We start from the raw sequence: 21,511 nt of genomic DNA, 5'->3' as shown, positions 1-21,511 counted from the left end.
GGTAGCTCGAAATGGAAAATTTCTGCCAGGCATCTCTTCATACAAAAAAAAATTAATGTGCAAACGCCAACCTGCAAAATGATATAAAGCTACACAATGTCGTGCAATGTCGCGTTTGCTGTTGGCACTTTCTAGACAGAAATCAGATCTAATCAGGTATGGTGCGTGACTGCGATCACATGCCATTCTTATAATATGATGCAAACTATGCAGGATCTTATTTGGGTTCAACAAGCTGGACATTGCCCATAGAGAAGATTATTGGATGTTTTTGCGTATTATGCCGTTGCCGGGACATACCAACGGTAAAATTAGCTCCCAGATAAAACCACCTGTTTTACTATTTGATTTATATATTGACTTCTTCTTTAAACTTGAAAGAAGAATAGACTTTATCTACGGAAAATCAGCCGTATATAGAGACCTGTATATACACCCGATTCCAAAAAGATTCAGCTATAGTATAAAGATAAAGCTTCAGTAGCTTCCTACATTTCAAATCTACTTTTCATCGAGAAGTATTTTCTTGCTTACAGCTCGGCATCTTTATGAAGAACACCTCAAACGACTTTCTTGACGGCCTAACTCCGGCGCAGGAGCATTTCCTCAAGAAGTATCTTCTTGAATATCGGCTCTCTGATGAACTCCACACTTTCTCACGAGCAGACGTTTGTGAGTTGGTGGGATTTCCGTTCAAGACGACCCTCAAAAAGTCAGGATTTGATGTTTTACCTTTGTCAACTTTCTATATGCGCAATTTTGTTGCTCAATTCCCATTCATCGCTTCGAATTCAGACAATGTCCAACGTGCCTTCTGGCAGGAAACAGTCCAGCCCTTCGTTGAGAGTTTCAATAGCAAGAACATCAGTAGCTCTGAGGAAAGGCAAACAAATGCAACTAAAAGACGACAAGTCAACAAGAAATTCCTTTCTGGAATGTTGTTGTTCTACAATTCTGTCATTATCACCAATAAGGAACTCACCTACCTCAATGAAAGCCATTTGAAGCCTCTGGATACTGGCAAAATGGATAAGTTTCTGGCCAATTTGAATGACGACGCGTTGTGTGTAGACGATATTGATAAACACGATATGAAAAAGTTTCACCATAACTTGAGTATCAATATCGTTGCTCTAAGAAGAACTGGCGCAGCTGTAGCAGGAACTCCGTCAAACAGTATTTCTTCTTGGAGCCCAATGAGATTTGTGACCTCCTCTAGACCTCTGGCCCCTCGACACCATTACGAATTTGTGATACAGGTCACCACCAGAGAGTCAGTTGATGGAAATTTTCAGTATAAGAGCCATTTTATAGCACGCCATTATCATGAATTCAAGACTTTGGAAAGCAAACTCAAGCGACACTTGCCAGGCGTAATGTCTACTGAGGTTTCAGAATTACCTCGAAAATTCAGTAACGACAACGGGTACAATGATATTGCGCACGAGAAAGACACTGAATCAGAGTTGGCATCGTTATCTAGTACTGTAAATGGCTCTTCAAAAACAACAAAATTAGTAAGAGAAAAACTCAGGCTTTCGTTAAGAGGCTATTTAAGAACTCTTAGTAAGTATCCTGAAATCGTACATTCCGATATATTTCTAGATTTCATTGACCACGGCAGTTTTAACTACCGTCAACTCTCTGAAGTTGAACTTGAGGATCACAAAAACAGAATTGAACATGAAAGGACCATGTTGAAAACCCAGGTGGAGTTTCAAAAGCAGACAGCCAAAGTCATTGTAAATCTTACAAAAGACTTTGAATCTTTGAAGAAAGACATCATCATGAATCCGAGCACTCTTTCTGGTATATTCGATCAAATAGGCAAATCGTCTGATATCAAGAAACAGACTCCGTTTTTGAAAACTCTTAATGAATGGTGTAAGCTTGAGGCAGCTGCAACCTTATACCAAGTATTCTTGAGTCAAGACAATTCCAATGATTGGTTGAATAGATGTCGCAAATTCCACAGACTATTCCCATATAACTTGGTTTATGGAATCTTGAGATTTACCAATCCGTTGAAGATAGTTTCAAGAATAGTAGACCTCTTACTTGTGAATATCCCTACTGTGTCCATTCCTAGTTGGGGATCCAAGGATGAAGAAGAGCTCAAAGAGATCGCAAAAAAGTCCGGCTCCAGAAATCTACTCTCAATGATATTTGTGATGTTGTTGGATGAAAGTTTGAGTAGCTACGAAACTGAGTTGAAATTACTTCGAGAAGAGAAGCTTGATTCGGAGTACGAGATATTCCTTGAAAGAATTGAAAGGTATACTGATGTGGACTATGCTGTAGTTGATGCAATAAAGAGGGAGTCTTATGAGAAGTCTCAGGATCTTTTGCTAACTGTTTTATCCACTGATCTCATTAAACCTCCGTTGAGAACAATTGAAGACAAATACAAGTATAGCCAGATTGTTAAGTCCCAAATGTCATACGACCAGTTGGCAGAACATAAGAATGTAGTAGATTCTGCTTTGTACCTAAATTTGAAGCAATACTGGCAGGTTCAAATAAGAAAAAAGGATGCTGATCTTTTCAAGCAGCTATGGAAAGAGCCAGAGTTGACAAAACTCATCAAGAACTTCTTAATGGTGTTTTACCAGCCGATGATGAGAATATTTACCAAAGCAGATATTCATGTAGTTTTCAGGGACTTCCAGAAATTCATGGACGATCTCATGAAAGAACTCAGTATTATCAACAATCAAGAGATTTACTATTTAAACTCGTTCGAAGTTTTCGACAGATTAAAATCGCTTTTCGACAAACATGAGGATGTGCTCTGGAAGTTCATTCACACGTTGTATGTCAAAGATGACGAACATTTATTCAAAGGGCTTGTTCTTTGGATAGAAAAATTTCTTGTAGCCCTCCGAATTAAGTTTTTTGATGAGGAGACTGTGAAGCTAAATCTTTCGTCGGCCAATTTAGGAATTGATGAGGAGCTTTTCCTTAAACAGTTGAATTCTAGAGCCGAAAGAACGATTCTCCGTAGGAAATTATTCAAAGAATTTTTGGAGGTTCAGGCTAGTACGGGCGATGAAACAGCACAAGATAAAATTGATTCGAAGTGGGAAGAAGTCAATAACCAATTATATGGAGAATTCAATACAAAGGGGCTTGGAATCGACCTTGAAGACGTGGAAGAATTCAATCACTTGAATGCTGAAGAGGATTTGGGCGATCATAGCAATGAAAGGGTTCTCAAACAGAAGCTTTTCGATTTGGAGAAGAACTTGGTCGACTACGGCACTTCTGAATTGGACAAATTAGACGATTCAGTGAAGTCCCAACTTTCGACATTATTGACAAATCTTAAAATATAGACTTCGTAGCATAAGCAGTTTATCAACATTTCATAAATGGTTTTCTAGTGTACTCCTAATTCAATCACTACTAGTTTTCCACAAATGTAAGTTATTGTGAATTGGGTGCAAAATTAAACATTTTGCAACGATTTCTCATAAAACACAAAAAAAATTCCTCAAATAGCAGACTACTGATAATAGTCATTTATAAATTAACTATTATACTCTAATTAATTTTGTCGTAAAAATGTCATTAACAAGATCTTCCAGAGATCATGATGTCAAGCAAAATGTGACTATGCAAGATAGCAAATGCGAAGCAATCTTAAGAAGCTATAAGACTTCCGAAAACAAGCTCTTCCACACGATCTTGGCCAAGCTAAAGTAAAACCGTCTGTATCTCAGGATACGGTTGAGAATGTTGGCTGCGTAGAACCAGTTGATGTTCACACAGATGAGGATTCCCACTACAGAGTACAACATATACACCGAGACGGTGACAAAGGTCCCATACCAGGGATGGCTCGTCAACACCGGGAAGCAGCTGTTAATTACATCACCAAACTTGAACACCAACGATTTGTTGTCAATATACACAGCGGTGTCCTCTCCGAAATCAATGAAGAAACTCATTAGGTATCTACAGGTAATATTGTATGCCAATGAGTAGGTGGTGTTAAACACGGAGCTGTCGCCAGCAATTCCAGCGGACAAATCGTAATTGCTCTTCAAGATGAGAAGGTGACGTTCCATCATTGCTGTGTTGTCACGGAATATATAAGTCAAAGCATCTCTTAAGAAGTTTTCGGAAAATGTGATTTGGTTTCCGATAACAAGCACCATTCGGAATAGATTAGGCACATAATTGAAAAGTGCAAAGCCAAACGCAACCAACAGCACCATACGAACGAAACGCTGCCATAGAGCAGTAACAAATGCGGCCAACACGGTCAACATGCGTCTCATACTATAATTTCTATAAAAGTTGCGAGATCTGAAGACTGGAAGAGGAATACCGATCCAGACCCACCGAAACACTGAGTTGTGGACGTGACCTCTTTGTTCAGTGTAGAGATTATGCCTCTCTATTAAAGTATCATCAATTTCCTGGCCAAGAGTGTCCATCTCTTCGTTGAGTATAGCGATTCTCTCGTCGGGCGAAGCGTTTAGAAAACGCTCCGTCACTCTACGACGATGTAAAAGCTCTAGAAGGCTAACATCCAAGTTCTGAAATATGTCGCGATGGTCAATATCGAAGTCCCCATCCGCACTCATATTCCCAGCCAGCTGTAGTTGGTCTTTTGGATGTCGTTTCAGGATGTTTAGGTTCAACATTTCAAGATTACATATCGGCCCACGAATCACCTGCAAAAAGTCACGCGTAAAATGAGTCGACATACAGGAATGTATGGTAAGCTATTGTAGGTTTAGAATCGAGATTATAGTGGCGTGGGATACTGGAAATAGAGCTGAAATAGAGCAAGGAGTTATGCAGCTGTAGTATGGAAAGTCAAACATGGCTATTGGACCCATAAACAAGTGAAAATAATATAATTATTCTGAATAAATTCTACATTGCGTACTTTTGTACAGATGTCTTATCTGGCTCTCCGTTTTCGTGTTCACCTCCGGACTTGCCAACGGCTTCAAAACGGTTTACTTGTACCGAAAGCGCCCAGGACTATTTTTCAACGGCCATCTTGACTGTAGCAATTGGTGTCGGCTAGACTAGGGGCAAAGAGCTGCTCTGCTGAGGTGTGCACTGTGAGTCTGAGATCGACGATTCAGGCTGCGCTAATGCCGTTTTAGTCTAGGATCCTGCAAGTTTGTCATGGGCGGAATTAGCGATAACGGAGGATGAATTTTTTTGGAAAAATATCACTTATCTGTGGAAATTATCGTCGACAACATGCGCATGAACAGTTGCGCCCACGGAAGACTTGTACGCGCTGAGAGAAGGAGAAAACCAGAGAAAACTCTACGCAGTGGAAGCGGCTCCGAAACCTTTAATGGCTCCAAGTTTAGCGCGTTCTGTCACTGTGGGGGAATCTCTTCTGGCCCATAGAGATGAACTTTAATCAGACCTGGTATAGGAAAGAAGTCGCGTGAATGTTCACAGGATCCGGTATAGATTAAGGTCGTGTGATCAATCTACAGGGCAACCTGCAGCTCGTGAAGAAAATTCTACCAGACCCACAGTAAAACCTGAGGGCTCAAAACCAGGAAGGAGAGGCCATTGTCTAAAGGAACACAATCTAGCTAAGTTCGATCAGGGCTGATTAGTCGTCCGCCCCAGCAGCATCTGATTGACTCGAGCAGAGCTTTGCAAAGTTGTGTGGCTGGCATTTTTGTACAGCTAACCAATAGATTTCTTCCCAGCTGGCTGATATTTGCGTCTCAAAACACAGGAAAAAAGCAACTGCACATTTTCGTGTACCGATGGGGCGCCCTATTTTCCAGTAGAAAAATTTATGAGCAACAGACACCAAGATCGCAGTTACAAAGTTAGCAACCTTGTAGGACGCCAAATATAAATGGTATAATTACTGTGTAGCATTGTGTAGCATTGTGTAGTAATCTGCTGTAGGGGCATATTCTTTTTATAAATTTTGTTTGTGTTAGCTGTATGCTCAAACCTTATTCAGAAAATTACGATAATATCATCAATAATTTTTCTTGGTAAAGAAAAAATAGTTGTTATATTTTTAACCGCTCAGCTCTTTCAAGAGACGGATGAATGTTTTCTTTATTAATTAAACGATTTTCTTCCTCCTCAGGTACTCCCATCATTTCTGCATCCTTTTTTTATATTCATTTTCCACGTAATCGCCTAGTCCAAACATTCATCATCGCTTTCAATATTTGTCTTGTTCATTTATCATAATCTCACACATCTTGCCATGATCAAAATAAAGAATTTCGTGGTCAACAAACTCGTGTCCCGGACAGGGAAGCTCTTTCTTATGTCGTTGTTGATCGTCAACATGATGTACTTTGCATTCAATAGAGTAACCGAAAATAGAATTCCAGCATTCGTCATATCACAAGAACCATCATTCAACTACCCTAGAAGACTGAAGTCCTTCGAGAAGTCAGTAGAAGTCTTGTTCAAAGAGGTCGAGAAGAACCCAGACCAATACTGGGTATCTAACACAGCACTCACGGAAGTCCAAATCGATGTTCCTATCAGACCCTTCCTTGCCAAATACGAAAATGACGACTCCTGGGCTAGCAAGAAGGAACTATACTACGATCCAAGATTCACACTTTCCATGTATTTAAACGAACTTAGAACACAATATTTAAGAACAAAAGACGCGGGATCAAGAGTGGTCGATGCCAATCTGTATCTGAACACTCCCATTTTACCTTTCAACTGGGCAGACTGGATGGACTTGACTTCGTTGAACAAAGAGTTGGTCAAACCTATTGATGAAAGGATTAGCTGTGAATGGTTGATGGAAAACACCAACAACCAGCCAGACCCATATTTCTGTATCGAAAACAATGATTTTCCAGAGTCTGAACTCAAGGCATTGGGATTTAAGTATAAAGAACAATTACCAGGAGCCATAATCAATGCACATGCCAGACACGAAGACCGTTCTGTCAACAACCTCCGAGTTTTCCAAGCTAAAGCGCATGCTCTCACACATTTGCCAAAACCTTATCGTGTGATAATCTTAAATGGAGACAAAAAAGGTGGTACCTACGAATTTGATGTAGACTTGAACTCTAATCAGAGATTGGCTAGCTCACAAATGATAGACAATTACTTAGTCAGCAACAATATCAATATTGAAGAAGTAGACGAAGACTTCGTTATCAAGTTGAACCACATCGATGAGTTGAACAAGTTGAAGGAAGCCGTCACTCCCCTTCATTTACAGCCAGAAGATAAGGGTTACAAAATGTACCACACACTCAAGAAGCAATCCAATCCCAGAGCATCCAGAGAGTTTCACTTAGAAGCCAAATCATTCAATTTTGAAAGCATCGAACTGCAAGCAGAAGCATTGATAAATAAACCCGAGCTTTCACACCTGGAAAAACTGTACCTTTCTGGGTTGATTGAATGTGCTCAATACAACGATACTTCTGAGCCAGTCTATTTCGGAATGCCAGTCATCGACAACCAAGATCCAGACAATCTTGACCACGAATGGGGTTGGCACTACGACTGGAGGTTCTTCAACGGAGCTTTGAATTACCATAGAGAAGGTTGGACTCAACAAGACAAGAATATTAGAACAAATATCATATTGGAAAGATTGTTGAGGACATGGAACACTTTTGCCGAAGAGAAAGGTATCATTTCTTGGATAATGCATGGTCCATTGTTGTCATGGTATTGGAATGGGTTGATGTTTCCATTTGACGTTGATATCGATATTCAAATGCCAATGGCAGATCTTGTTCGTTTAGCTCGTGACTTCAACCAGACCTTAGTTGTTGAAAACCCAGAAGATGGCTACGGTAGATTCTTAATTGATGTTGGCAGCTATATGCATCACAGAGGGATTTCAGGTCATAACCATATTGATGCCAGATTCGTCGACGTCGACTCCGGTATTTATATTGACATCACCGGTCTCAGTAAGTCAGATGCCAATTTGCCGGAAGAGTATAGCAAAAAGGAAAAGTTCGAATTGACTGAAATTTCGAAGCAAGATGGAGACGACAAAGCAGAAATCTACAACGATCGCCGTAAGCATTTTTACAAGTTGGATCAATTGTCTCCTTTACGTTACTCTATGATGGGTGGTGTCCCAGTGTACATTCCATCTACCATAACCAACAGATTAAAGTTCGAGTATTCCAAAGGTTTATCTCGTTATGAATACGGTGGTTGGTACTTTGTAAGCGTGTTGAACTTGTGGATACAAGAAACATATATAATAGACACGTTTTCGAAGACTAACTTCTACAAAGAGGATGACATTGAAAAGGTTGACAAAGAAAAGGTCACTAATTTTGTTCAGAACATGACAGAAGAAGACGCTCTTAGCTTGCTTGAAGTCACTGATGTTCTTGTGGAATACTACCTCACTAAGAAACACACAGATACCCATACCCTTGAGAGTATATTCCTTTTTGACAGAACAGGTAATGATACCAACTTCCTGGCACAGACACCACACTTCAAGGAAATTTACAACGAGCTCACATCTACATTCAAGATTGCACCCAAACCGCTCAGAAAGTGCTTGTATGACTTTGAAAACATAGAGAAGCCTAGAAGACAAGCAAGAATTCTGAACTAAACAACACTAATTTATAATGGACAACTTTTTTCGCATTCAGCAACTACAGCTGCTTATAGACATAATTTAATATATTAATTGTTTCCAGTAAGAGAAAGCGTAGATATCGGTGAATGAATTGAAAGAGAGTAGACATAGATATTTCTTCTCTTTTACTTCTAGCAGTTCACAGCACGATCCAAATACGTACTGTCCACGTATATTCACGAAATCTTTGTATATCACAGGCGCTTCCCAGCTTTCAGCCAACTGCAGAGAGGCTTTTTGATTTAATTCACCCCAGCTAAAAAAAGGGGGAGTGTCGTATTTGTCTTTTTTTCCGCTAGAAAATGTCTCACCGGCCAAGCGATTGCAAATATCAAATGCCTAATGTCGCACAATTGCTTTTTCCTTTGCCAATATTTTTGATTCTTCTGAATTGGAAAGTTCAATGTGCTACTGACGACCGAAATCATAGAATAGCTTCAGTTTGTTAGAACTCCATTCAAGTTCTAAACTAATTAGAAATACTATAGTAACGCTATAGATACACACTTTTTTAAGTCCCACGTTCTGCTAGAGCTTTTCTCGTTCTCTACTGACCTCGACTGTCTTGTCCAGGTCGAAGCCATTCATTCTTCAATCAACAGCCATGGAAACTGAAATCAGACACAGAGGAACATCTTCCAATGACAAGTCTTTCGAGTCTGTTCCTACAACTGAAGAGCTTTTGGTTGAAAAATTAGACGTTTTCTTATCGTCTATCGAGTCTCGTTTAGACAACTTTGAGCACTTTTTCAAATTCAAGTCCCAAGAACTCAAAGAAGCTAAAGAGCTCAACTTGTCAACTTTTGCGGAAAATGTCTCTCGTTCAAGACGAGATAGCACAGCTAGCTTGTCCAACATCAAGAACTACTCCATCAACAATTTGAACCTCATTCACCAGAGACTTCATCTCATCAAGGACTCCGTATTGCGATCTTCTTTCACCAACTTGGAGTACTTGTACAATACGCTTGATGACCAGTATAACTATTTATTCAACAGCACATCTTCTGAAGATAGTGATTCTGCAAGTTCCGTAGACAAAGAATTAATAGCTAGTTCAAGCAACAGAAAGGAGATCTTGTCTCAAAAAATCATAGCCACCATCCAGTATTTCGATGAAAAATTGCTACTGATCGATGCCTTCATCAACGACAACAAGCCAGAAAGAAGACTCGACTACGAAGAAGACTCCACACTTCTTCAGTTACGATTTTTTAACTTCAATAGAGCTTTGAAGAATGCCAAAGACAGATACTTGCACTACTACGAGTTGCCTCTAAGTTGGAGAGAAAACAAGTACATAGTATATGGTTATCGGTACTCGTTGAACCACAGCACCATGCTAAAGTCGATCTTTGAATTCAACCACAACGAATCTATGAACATATGGACCCATATCATAGGATTCTTTTTTGTGGGATATTTAACTCTCTGGCACTTCCCTAATACCGATGTTTACAAGCTGAACTCGTTCAATGACAACTTGCCCGTCTTCGTCTTTTTTGGAGCGGCCTTGAAGTGTCTTATCAGTTCTGTGACATGGCATACGTATTCCTGTTTTGCCCACTTGCCTACCAGACAAATGTGTGCATGTGTAGACTATACTGGAATCACTGTGTTGATTACTTGTTCCGTTATAGCTGCAGAATACTGTGCATTGTTCAATTACCCCAAGATCCTAAAGGTGTATATAACGTTTTCCACGATTTGTGGTACCTCCGGGTTCGCATTTAATTGGTCGCCTTACTTCGATAAGCCCGAATGTAGATCCGTGAGAATCGGCTTCTTCATGGGGTTAGCATTTTTGGGTGCATCTGCCGGTGTTTGTATGGCGATATACGAAGGCGTTCTCCCCACACTCAAGTTCTTCTTTCCTCTTGTCTACAAGAGTTTTGTGTGGTACTGGTTGGGGGTTATTTTCTACGGAGGTCTAATTCCAGAAAGATGGAGATATGATGTGATCATTGAAGAGAACACTAAAGTATGCCACCACAACTATGACACCAGAGACGTCTTATTGGACAATATCGAAAATAGTGGTCGTGAAGAAATCGAAGAAATTGAAGAGGAGTTTGAGAATATCGAGGAAAAGCATTTACCAGAGGACGAAGAAGAGGCCAGATTCAAAGATATTATAGCCAAACATTTTCCCGAGAAGCCAACCACTACTCCCTACAGTCATGAGTTCCTTTCGTTGTGGTGGGTCGACTACTTTTTGGCAAGTCATAATATCTGGCATATCTGTGTCGTGTTGGGGGTAGTGGGACATTATTTTAGTTTGTTGGACATGTATAGAAATATCGAAAGAGCTGCTACATAGTTTCGTTTAGATTAGAAATATATTCCGGATTTATTAGTAATTTGTGCTGCCAAAATTTTATTATGTATTAGTTGAGTAGGTTATAAAAAATTTATTTTCTTGGTGGGACGGGATTTTTCTTATTTAAAATTTGGCATATTATCCTATGTTGCACCCGTTCCGCTTTGAGGAATGCCCCACTTTTTGCTGTAGTTCAAATGACTAATTTGCTTGGAACTGGTGGTATAATCATAGAGACAGGATTACCGAGAATCGAACCCAATCTGCTAGTAATTTGTTGCACCCGTGGAAAAGAGCGGAGAAGAAATAGTGGGAAACGAAGATAACGAGGCAGGAAAGATAGATAGCTTCAATATTCAAAAATAGCGAGACTACTAACTAACGGGTCCACCTCCAGTGATGGGATAAGATGGATGTAGCTTTAGGCAGATCTTCCAGTCGTTTTGTATCTGCTATGACGTAAAAACGATAATCACAAACGTGTATCTATATCTACAAAAGTAGAGTTTCATAGATTAGACCGAAATTCAAACCAAAAGAGATAAAAAGAAACGACCTTGATTGTGATGGTTATGAACACAAACTACGCATTGCGAAACCTCTTATTTCATTTGCATCCGAGTAGACTAGAACAATAGAGTGTGTATGTGCTATCCGAAGGAAAGCAAGTTTTAAACAAGCAGATTCTTTCTAACAAACAAATATATAAAGAAACGTAAAAATAAATTCTGACCAGCAAAGCAACATTACCAGCTCTCACATACTAACAGGGATTTTTTTCAGGCGTTTTTTTCTCATCAAGACATCTGTTCGGCGTTTGCAGCTGGTAAGCTCGGTTAATATGGTTGCACAAGGATTTGCGCCCATATGAAATTGAAACTAAACAAATTTTTCAATTTAACGGGGTCCTGCCGTGCACTACTGAAACGGAACTTTTTTCGCAGGATTAGGGTCTTCTGGTGGCTCTATTGCATGGAGGCTTCTGTAGGGGAAATGAGGGGAGATCGACCAAGTTTGAAAAACCGGGTGGGGGATAACCAATGATTCATGTTTAGGCTTTCGTTTAGACAAGCAAAATGTCCTGAGCCGACTGTTAAAGGTTTGTAGAAATGGTACTGACTAAACCAATTTGTAACCCGGAATAACTATATGCACACATCCTTCAAAACACGTCCTTGGTTACGTCATCCTGCACCAGAATAAATTCTTCCCAATATAGCAAGTACAACAGCAGCACTTCAAGTAGTAAGGCTAGGCTCGGTCGAGTTTGACAATTTTTATGGGGATGTGGTCAGGTTAATAAAAGATTTTCCAAGCTGTTCGTGTCAGACGAGTAGGTATAAATATCAGGGCTATGACGTACTTCCATTTTGTAGTTTCCTTTTTTATTTGCGCTATACGCTTTTGGCTGTGAATTTATATCTTCTCAAAAAGAAGTATTGCAATTCTCAACTCCCTTACCATATTTAACTTTCCATATTAATAATAACACCATAGTTGATACATTATGGCATATCTTGATTGGTTAACAGCTAGAACCAACACTTTCGGGTTGAGGGGCAAGAAGTTGAGAGCCTTCATCACTGTAGTGGCTGTCACTGGTTTCTCATTATTCGGATATGATCAAGGGTTGATGTCCGGAATTATTACTGCTGATCAATTCAACTCTGAGTTTCCCGCCACTAGAAATAACAGTACTATCCAAGGTGCCGTCACCTCCTGTTACGAGCTTGGTTGTTTCTTTGGTGCTGTGTTTGCCTTGTTAAGAGGTGAAAGAATTGGAAGAAGACCTCTTGTGCTTTGTGGCTCGCTTATTATCATCTTGGGAACAGTTATTTCTGTAACCGCCTTCCATCCACACTGGTCATTAGGTCAGTTTGTTATTGGTAGAGTTATCACTGGTATTGGTAATGGTATGAATACTGCCACCATTCCAGTTTGGCAATCGGAAATGTCAAGAGCTGAAAACAGAGGAAGATTGGTCAACTTGGAAGGTTCCGTTGTCGCTGTGGGTACATGTATTGCCTACTGGTTGGATTTCGGTTTGTCTTATGTCGACAATTCAGTTTCCTGGAGATTTCCAGTTGCTTTCCAAATAGTGTTTGCTTCCGTTTTATTTGTGGGAATGTTGCAATTGCCCGACTCTCCAAGATGGTTGGTTGCTAACCACAGAAGAGCAGAGGCTCTTCAAGTGTTGTCTGCTTTGAAAGACTTGCCCGAAGACGACGAAGAAATTCTTAATGAAGCTGAAGTTATTCAGGAAAGTGTAGACAAGTTTGCTGGACATGCTTCCGTCAAGGAAGTGTTTACTGGTGGTAAGACCCAGCACTGGCAAAGAATGGTTATTGGATCCAGCACCCAATTCTTTCAGCAGTTCACTGGTTGTAACGCTGCCATTTACTATTCCACTGTCTTGTTTCAAGACACTATTGGTTTAGAAAGAAGAATGGCATTGATTATCGGTGGTGTTTTCGCAACTGTCTACGCCATTTTCACAATTCCTTCCTTCTTCTTGGTCGATACTCTTGGACGTAGAAACTTGTTCTTGATTGGTGCTATGGGACAAGGTATTGCATTCACTATCACCTTTGCCTGTTTGATTGACGATACTGAAAACAACGCCAAGGGTGCCGCAGTTGGTTTATTCTTGTTTATTTGTTTCTTCGCCTTCACCATCTTGCCATTGCCATGGGTATACCCACCAGAAATCAATCCTTTGAGAACTAGAACTATAGCTTCTGCAATTTCCACTTGTACCAACTGGATCTGTAACTTTGCTGTTGTTATGTTCACCCCTGTCTTTGTCACTAACACCAGATGGGGAGCCTATCTTTTCTTTGCTGTGATGAACTTCCTTTTCGTTCCTATTATTTTCTTCTTCTACCCAGAAACAGCTGGAAGATCGTTGGAAGAAATCGATATCATCTTTGCGAAGGCATTCGTTGACAAAAGACAGCCATGGAGAGTTGCTGCAACCATGCCAAAGTTGTCCAACCACGAAATTGAAGACGAAGCCAACAGATTGGGCTTGTTTGACGATGGTACATTCGACAAGGAAGCATTTGAAACCAAAGAAAACGCATCCAGCAGCTCTAGCATTGGTAACGAGGGTGTATTGAACAACAATGACGCCAATGCTGGTGAAATTGGTGAAGACTACCCAGAAAAACCTAAAGCAGCCTAGATAATTATAAAATATAGCTAGACATAATAATACACTAATACAGATTTTATATCAACCCCATAACTACTTTTTAAGAATTCCATTAGCCATTTGTATTTACTGAAAATATATATTTATGACTTGTCTATCAGTTGCCGGAGCATGAGTACCTAGAGAATTACAGTTGATTGCACCTATTATTTTATACAGAGTCTTAAATTTGTGAAGCTGCTACCACCCATAGTAGAAACGAATTGTCTTTGTGAACAGGACCAGCTTTGGATCCACAGTTTGACACCACAAAAGACGATTTTTCGCATCTTCAGTAGTAATTCCAACGACAGCTTGACTTCTTTTTTTGAATGGATATACTCTTCTTCTTTCTTTAGATCTTTGTTGATCCCATCGCAATAAATACATTCTCGTAAAATGGCCTCGCAGGAATATCTTGATAAAGCCCAGGAATTAATCAGCACCCACCCTTTTCTCCAGTTGTCCAAGTCCTGGTGCCCCGACTGTCACTACACCTACAGAGTGTGGGACCAGTACAATGTGAGGGACAAGGTTCATATCATCGAATTGGACAAGTTTGCTGACGAGGAGGAAGCTACCAAATTAGAGGCTGCCTTCACTCAGATTTCCGGCAGAAAGTGGGTTCCTACAATTTTCTTCAACGGAAAGCGTTGGGGTAATGAAGAAGACTTGAAGAGATTGGAAAAGGAAGGTAAGTTGGAGCAAGCATTCAAGGATGCCAAGTTAATCTAGTGTATTAGCAATGAAAGTAAATATATATGGGAACATATCGAGAATATTTAAGATAATATTTTAGATGAAAGAAGCTAGTAGAGTTCTTCATAGATATCAACGTAAGCTGGACGTTGACATGCTATGCTTTGATATTAACAAAATTCACGTTCTGCAGTAATTAGTATATGTATAAGTAGAATTAATATTATGTATGTATATGTAGATGTTGAATACCATAGTCATAAAAACTACATCAAGTTCATTAAGAATGTTGAATTCAAGTAGTATGGAATGTTTTGCTTGCCATAAGCCATAACATAGAAATGAAGCTATACAAGTTTCGTAGTCATTTTTTCAAGAAATTTATACGTGATTTTATCATAATTGGGTCGTTTGTTAAAAACTTAAACAGACAATGGGAATTCGCCAGCCCATTGCGAGATTTCGGCCTTTACAGCCTTCAACTTTTCGTCGTCACCGTTCAACACGGCGCTCTTGAAGTCCTTCAATTTGTTGGCTTCCTTTGGCAACGAAGCTTGAAGCTCCTTGGCGTAGTTGACGGCAAAGTCAATGTAGGTGACGATCTTCTTGAAGTCTTCTTCACCCAAGCCTCTGGTGGTCATGGCAGGAGCACCGATTCTTACACCACCTGGAACTAAGGCAGATTTGTCGCCTGGAATGGAGTTCTTGTTCAAGGCAATGTTGATCTTTTCACAGACGGTTTCAACTCTGGCACCGTCGATGTTCTTATCCTTCAAGGAAACCAACACCATGTGCGAGTCGGTACCGTGGGAAACCAACTGGTATCCCTTAGCAAGGAATTCAGTTTCCAACACCTTGGCGTTCTTCAATACCTGTTCCTGGTACTCTCTGAACTCAGGAGTAGCAGCTTGCTTCAAGGCAGTAGCTAAAGCAGTGATGGTGTGGTTGTGTGGACCACCTTGGTGGCCAGGGAAAACCGAGAAGTTGATTGGGTTTTCCAAGTCGTACAAGATTTCTTGACCAGTCTTAGGGTTGACAGATCTGACACCTCTTCTGAAGAAGATCATGGCACCTCTTGGGCCTCTCAACGACTTGTGGGTGGTGGTGGTGACGATGTCAGCATATTCGAAAGGAGATGGAATTACTCCAGCAGCGACCAAACCAGAGATGTGGGCCATGTCGACAACAAGGTAGGCACCGACCTTGTCGGCGATTTCTCTCATTCTCTTGTAGTCTATCAATCTACAGTAAGCAGATGTACCAGCAACCAAAACCTTTGGTCTGAACAAGACAGCAGTCTTTTCCAACATGTCGTAGTCGATCAAACCAGTTGCCAAATCAACTCTGTATGGCATGGTTTCAAAATAAGTAGAAACAGCCGAGATCTTTCTGGAGTCGGTTTGGTAGCCGTGGGACAAATGACCACCGTGAGGCAAGTCCAAACCCATCAATCTTTCGTGGGGCTTCATGATAGCCTGGTAGACTTGCAAGTTGGCTGGAGAACCAGAAAGGGTCTGAACATTGACACCCCACTTGTCAGCAGTGACGTTGAAGGCCTTCAAGGCTCTTTCCTGACACAAGAGCTCGATTCTGTCGATGTGTTCGTTACCACCGTAGTATCTGGCACCAGGGTAACCTTCGGAGTACTTGTTACACATGGGCGTTCCCAAGGCGTCGAAAACGGCGGTGGTGGTGAAGTTTTCAGAAGCAATGAGCACGATGGAGTGTCTTTGTCTGTCGATTTCATCCTTGATGATTTGGTCGACTTCCGGGTCGGTTTCGGCTAAATGGCCCGAGACCAATTGCTTGTGCGATTCAGAGAGGGCGTAAGGCATTGCGGGAGAGAGATTTCGGGGAGGAATTGAACTGGTGGGTTTCAGATTGTCAAGCAAAGGCTCTGCGAAAAGTGAAAAATCCACCTCGACATTCTCTCCCTTTTATACAACACGATGCGCTTGAGTCAACGGGATGGGGAAAAAGATTTAATTGCAATACGGGCCGGAGTCAAAAAAAAAATGCGCATAGTATGGGGAATTATGGAACCTATTAGTGGAGCACCAAGCTGATTTGAAAAATGCCATAAAAAGGACAAATAAAGTGGTCTTCTCTGCCATAATGAACTGTCTATATAGGTATTTACTTGTTCATGAGATTACAACAATTCTTCAGAAATTTCTCATAATCCTACTCAAGTTTCTCTCTATATATTTGGTTATTCTTCTATTTTCTTAACTGTTTTCTGCCAACCGTCTCTATGCATTCTCTCCATCTCTATCTTTATCGCACAGAGTCAAAGCTAGACGTAGTACCCATGTCTGTACTGCTGACTCGGCTGATTGAATCAGGCAGAATTAGTCGGACCAGAGACACTCCGACGATTAATTTGTATAAGCTTTTGTGTAGAGCCTATAAGCTGCACGGTAACGCTAATCCAGAAAGCTCTTACATGGCATCTCCTATAGGTTTTACAAATAATCCACTGAATTCTGTAGTTATCTCTACAATATCTACATTCTCTCTCTTTTATGTATATTAATGTATAATCTCGAATCATAAGCCGGTAGCCTCTTCAAATATATATGGATGTATTAGAAAGTCCTCCGCAGAGTAAAACAGTAAAACAAACGGTACTCAAATCTTCGCTTGCCCTTGGACTAGTACAACGTCACTCTCAATCTATGGGCAATGGCCAACTTGGGAACCACCACACAGAGACAGCTGACTCCGTTCAATACAAATAAGTTCAAGTTGTAGTTTGAGTAGTGGGTACTGATCAAAAAGAGACCAATAGGCACCGACATCAAGAATTTCTTCGTTGGCGTGTACTGGTCTCCATTGTCTATTTGTTCCCACATAGTCAAGTTATCGTAAGCTCCCGAGTTGAACTCAAACGGAGTCCCTTTAACTTGATGAAACATAATATACGAACCGATGTTGTACGTCAAGTTGGTCAAAGTCCATCTCCAGTCGTTGTCCAATACGGTGATGAAGTTGAAGAACAACTTCAAAAACACAATGAGAACGATGTGGATGATCCAAGCACCTTTTTGGTGCACCCAGTTCGCATTGACATTGGGATTAAGTGCCTGGTCGATTTTCGTGTCCAAAGTGTCTGGCTCCAAGTGCTGAATGATGGAGGACGACCGTCTGGGTCTGGTATTAACGGTGTGTTGATGATGCGACCCTGTCGGAGTAAGCGGAATGCTGTTATTTATATGACCCGAGCTAAAGGTACCTGAGTTGCTTCTATTGCGACCCGGAGATCCAATGCTATTGATGCTGTTGGAATGGGGTCTCTGTCTAGGACTGAGGTCGAGCGGCGACAAATGGTCGTTTTCAGATGAGACAGACATATGCAATTACGATTTACGAACACGACAGATACTTCAGAATTAGTCTGCAGTTTAATAATCAATTCAAGAAAAACAAGTGTGTTTCAACGATTAATGAGTTCGTTGATAATGATAGAAGCAGAATGTAGTCGTTAAATATTAAAGTATAATTGAAACGAATTCAAATCTGGTTCTGGCAGTTTGAGTCTAGAACTATGATCCAGCTGTATCAAAAAAGGGATGACTCTTATCGCAACAAACAAACAATAACTACTGCAAGCTTGAATGTGGAATGTACTGCTACTGAGATTACGTTCAGAATTGAAGATGATTGATATTCCCAGCGCTGGTCTTTCAATTAAATGAACAGTTGAGTTGGATGGAGGCCTTCTGACGATGATTCAAGATTCACTAGGGGAAGCTCTCCTTCAGAACGAGTAACTAACGGGCTTACACGTGACAAATTTCGAACAACAACGACTTGAATGCGCTTGCAAGCTCGTGGAAGACGACGATGTGTTGAGTTTAGACTGGCGAAAAGAAGTTGTTTTCATTAACGCCGTTCAAATTTTCTGTATCCAGTTTTTTGTTTTTTCTGCCTGGATCTGGTGTGAACGAGGTGGTAGCGCAGGGCAAAGAAGTGACTCTATCGCTTAAAATTAGATACTCTCTGTATACATCGTATAAATGCTTATACGGTGCAGTTCAGGGTTGTATCCTCGTATATAATTAATGTATATAGCAACTGCCTAGCCTGTGCTCAAGAGTAGTTGTTTGTGTTTCGGTATTTTGTACAGTGTAAATCAATTATTTGCTCTGATCTTCAAGCTCTTCGCTCGTCTTCTATAGACTACTTATATATTTCTTTATATAATCTGGCTAAATTTAACTAAATATATTATATAATTACTCAGCCTTCACGACCGTCTATTATATTTGCCCCAATGCACGCTGAGCCTATATATTTCTCCTTACTCTGCAACATAAACTCCGGCAGAGTGCCAGCCACTGGCTGCAATAGAGACCCACTTGCCCGGAATTGGTGGATTCTTGACACGGGTAGGTACCAACACTTCCATGCCCTTATTGGGGCCCAAGTCTTTGACAACACTGGGACCGTTATTCTGGACAAACTCCTCTTTGGCGCCCAATCCTAAACAGCCACAATTGCTGGACTCTAGGCCCCAGCTAAGTATATTGCCATCTGTAGTTAGTGCTAGGAAATGGTAGTCGCCGATTTCGACTGATTTGATGTTCTGTTTCTGGAGCTCGGGAATAATTTTCGGAGGGCTCTCCGATTCCTCCGAGCTATCTTCGAGATGGCTACGACCACCAATAAGCACGTCGTCGTCGTTGGTGAATACCACAAAATTCGTATAGCAGCAATTGAGGCGAGTAAACTCCGCTGAGGAGCCGTTCTGCAAATTGGTCCGGGCTAGCCAGTTGTTAAAGCTGGGGACAGGTTCTATTGCCTCTTGTGTCTCGTCTGGTCTGACTCCAATTTGCCTATCTCTTGTAGCTAGTTCTTGCGCATTCATACCAAACTTGTACAATTTCCCATCTGATTTCTTGATAAAGAGCACAAAGTCCGAGCCCACTGTGAAGTCTACGACATCCCGCTTGGTGTACGGAATCACTACATAGTGTGCATCTACATTGCGATCACCAGCCTCATACTGTTCTTTCGTTATCGCATTACGAGTATACCACATCACCAAACCAACGTCGTAGATGTAGCAACAGGAAAGATTCCAACCAGCGCAGATCTTCAATATGGGCAAACTCGGATCAATGCCTGGGAACCGAAGCAAGACTGCTGCATTGGACCTACACCCTGTATCCCATGAAGCTATTCTGTTGTGGCTATCGAGAACTATGTAGTGCTGTCTTCCACAGGAAATCGAAATGGGATAGGCGTCGGGCTCGTAATTAGGGAAAGTTATAGTCGTCAAAAAATTAGAATCAACAATCTTTTTAGATGTCTCATTATCTTCGTTATTGTAGCCCAATTCAGGCGGAAATGTCAATTGATCTGGTGGTCTTGTCAAATTTGGATTCATGGGTGTATCCCTTGGGGTTCTGGCCGGCTGAGTCTCTATGACATCATGGTCATAACGATTGGCCGGCATTGGCATGACGCCAGGTCTTCTGATACTTCTACGAGAGCCCACGACTTCTGTGAAGGGAACAGCAGCCAGATTCAGCGCCATCAAATTCCCCTGGTAATCTTTGCTTCCTATGGGACCTGGAGTTGACTCGCGCAGAATTGCAGGTGCATCGGAGAATCCCGTGGTAACCAATTGGCTTCTAGACGAAAGCACAATGAACTGAAATCCACTGGCAACAATATCAGTGACAATGTGACCTGCGGATTGTGGTATAGCAGTCGGGGTATGGACACCTCGGAATCCGAGACTTCTTGAAGTTACATGGTTCTGGTCAATCTTATCTACAAGGTATCCTAATCTACCAAACTGCGATGATCCCCAAGTATAGACTTGCTGTTTCAGCGAGCAGCGCAACTGGAACAATTGTTTCCAATTGAGCTTGTCACTATACGAGAGTTTGAAGTTGTTGTCATTGTTGGTGAAGATCTTGTTGTACAATTGTTGGAAAAGCTTGGATGAAAGCGACGAGTTGTAGTTCAAATTATATATTGATTTATTCAATATTGAGACATTGAAAATATCGTGAGGGGATAAGAATTGAGGAAGTATACAGACCAAGATATCATCGTCTAGGTCGAGGAAGGAAGTCATGTTACGGTGACTTTATAATATATACGAAATACTTGCAAAAGTAGCAGTTACTATATGAAATTCTAGAATAACAGAACTATCAAGCCATTATGCACAGTACAAATCTGGAGAACCTGCTCAGATAGATTACATAATACGAAACCAAAGAGGCAGGATATCGGACTTTTGAGCTACAAAATCGCGAAATGGTAGGGATTATCTCTGATCAATCTAAATCAGGTCTTGATGAGGAAACCTTTCAAGTAAAAATGGACGAAGATCGTAGCTCTTAGAAAATAAAAGATATATGTGTAATCAGGAGACGGACGATGTGAAAATTGTATATATGCTGCCCTAATTAAAAATAACAATATTCTGTGGTATTCGTATTCTTCTCCTGGGGGCCCTCCTTGTAAAAATTGATAAGATGGGTACTATCAAGTTCTAAATCCTGCTACAATAATCCCTGAGGAGTATTCGCAATTAAAGGCTCATTCCCAAAGCAAGTTGCTTTCCAGTTGCTTGGGCGATAAGATCAAATAAATTACAAATACTTATATTTTTTATCTATCTGTATTTTTTAAAGGAATTGCAAAAATACTAGAATATCATGGAATTACG

The 21,511-nt window shown here is 40.8% G+C and overlaps 8 protein-coding genes across 8 annotated transcripts; 4 read left to right on the top strand and 4 right to left on the bottom strand. All coding sequences in view use genetic code 12, as the record gives it.

Annotated features, from left to right (window-relative positions):
* Window positions 1–548: 548 nt before the first annotated feature.
* PICST_30715 (predicted protein) lies at window positions 549–3,335 on the top strand (the record flags this gene model as incomplete). Its single annotated transcript, XM_001383740.1, has 1 exon — window positions 549–3,335. The coding sequence occupies one exon, from the start codon at window positions 549–551 to the stop codon at window positions 3,333–3,335; it is 2,787 nt and encodes a 928-aa protein (XP_001383777.2).
* Window positions 3,336–3,650: 315 nt separating this feature from the next.
* On the bottom strand, window positions 3,651–4,715 carry PICST_30714 (predicted protein; the record flags this gene model as incomplete). The annotated part of the gene is made up of 1 exon (XM_001383390.1): window positions 3,651–4,715. The coding sequence occupies one exon, from the start codon at window positions 4,713–4,715 to the stop codon at window positions 3,651–3,653; it is 1,065 nt and encodes a 354-aa protein (XP_001383427.2).
* Window positions 4,716–6,301: 1,586 nt separating this feature from the next.
* On the top strand, window positions 6,302–8,581 carry PICST_30713 (predicted protein; the record flags this gene model as incomplete). Its single annotated transcript, XM_001383739.1, has 1 exon — window positions 6,302–8,581. One exon carries the CDS (start codon window positions 6,302–6,304, stop codon window positions 8,579–8,581), a length of 2,280 nt encoding a protein of 759 aa, XP_001383776.2.
* A 631-nt stretch (window positions 8,582–9,212) lies between these two features.
* HDT2 (conserved hypothetical protein) lies at window positions 9,213–10,928 on the top strand (the record flags this gene model as incomplete). The annotated part of the gene is made up of 1 exon (XM_001383738.1): window positions 9,213–10,928. The coding sequence occupies one exon, from the start codon at window positions 9,213–9,215 to the stop codon at window positions 10,926–10,928; it is 1,716 nt and encodes a 571-aa protein (XP_001383775.2).
* A 1,507-nt stretch (window positions 10,929–12,435) lies between these two features.
* On the top strand, window positions 12,436–14,022 carry STL1 (sugar transporter; the record flags this gene model as incomplete). Its single annotated transcript, XM_001383737.1, has 1 exon — window positions 12,436–14,022. A coding segment is annotated over one exon (1,587 nt), but the record flags the coding sequence as incomplete, so codon positions are not given.
* Window positions 14,023–15,012: 990 nt separating this feature from the next.
* Window positions 15,013–16,686, bottom strand: SHM2 (serine hydroxymethyltransferase). The gene has a single exon (XM_001383389.1). The coding sequence runs from the start codon at window positions 16,653–16,655 to the stop codon at window positions 15,243–15,245; it is 1,413 nt and encodes a 470-aa protein (XP_001383426.1). The 5' UTR covers window positions 16,656–16,686; the 3' UTR covers window positions 15,013–15,242.
* A 654-nt stretch (window positions 16,687–17,340) lies between these two features.
* PICST_82401 (predicted protein) lies at window positions 17,341–18,644 on the bottom strand. Its single transcript, XM_001383388.1, has one exon. The coding sequence runs from the start codon at window positions 18,171–18,173 to the stop codon at window positions 17,475–17,477; it is 699 nt and encodes a 232-aa protein (XP_001383425.1). The 5' UTR covers window positions 18,174–18,644; the 3' UTR covers window positions 17,341–17,474.
* A 329-nt stretch (window positions 18,645–18,973) lies between these two features.
* On the bottom strand, window positions 18,974–20,911 carry PICST_67290 (predicted protein; the record flags this gene model as incomplete). Its single annotated transcript, XM_001383387.1, has 1 exon — window positions 18,974–20,911. The coding sequence occupies one exon, from the start codon at window positions 20,909–20,911 to the stop codon at window positions 19,124–19,126; it is 1,788 nt and encodes a 595-aa protein (XP_001383424.2). The 3' UTR covers window positions 18,974–19,123.
* Window positions 20,912–21,511: the final 600 nt, after the last annotated feature.

This window comes from Scheffersomyces stipitis, chromosome 3 (assembly GCF_000209165.1).
Source record: "Scheffersomyces stipitis CBS 6054 chromosome 3, complete sequence".
Lineage (NCBI taxonomy): Eukaryota > Fungi > Ascomycota > Pichiomycetes > Serinales > Debaryomycetaceae > Scheffersomyces > Scheffersomyces stipitis.
The sequence above is the reverse complement of the archived record's forward strand: the minus strand, read 5'-3'. Positions and strand labels throughout refer to the sequence as shown.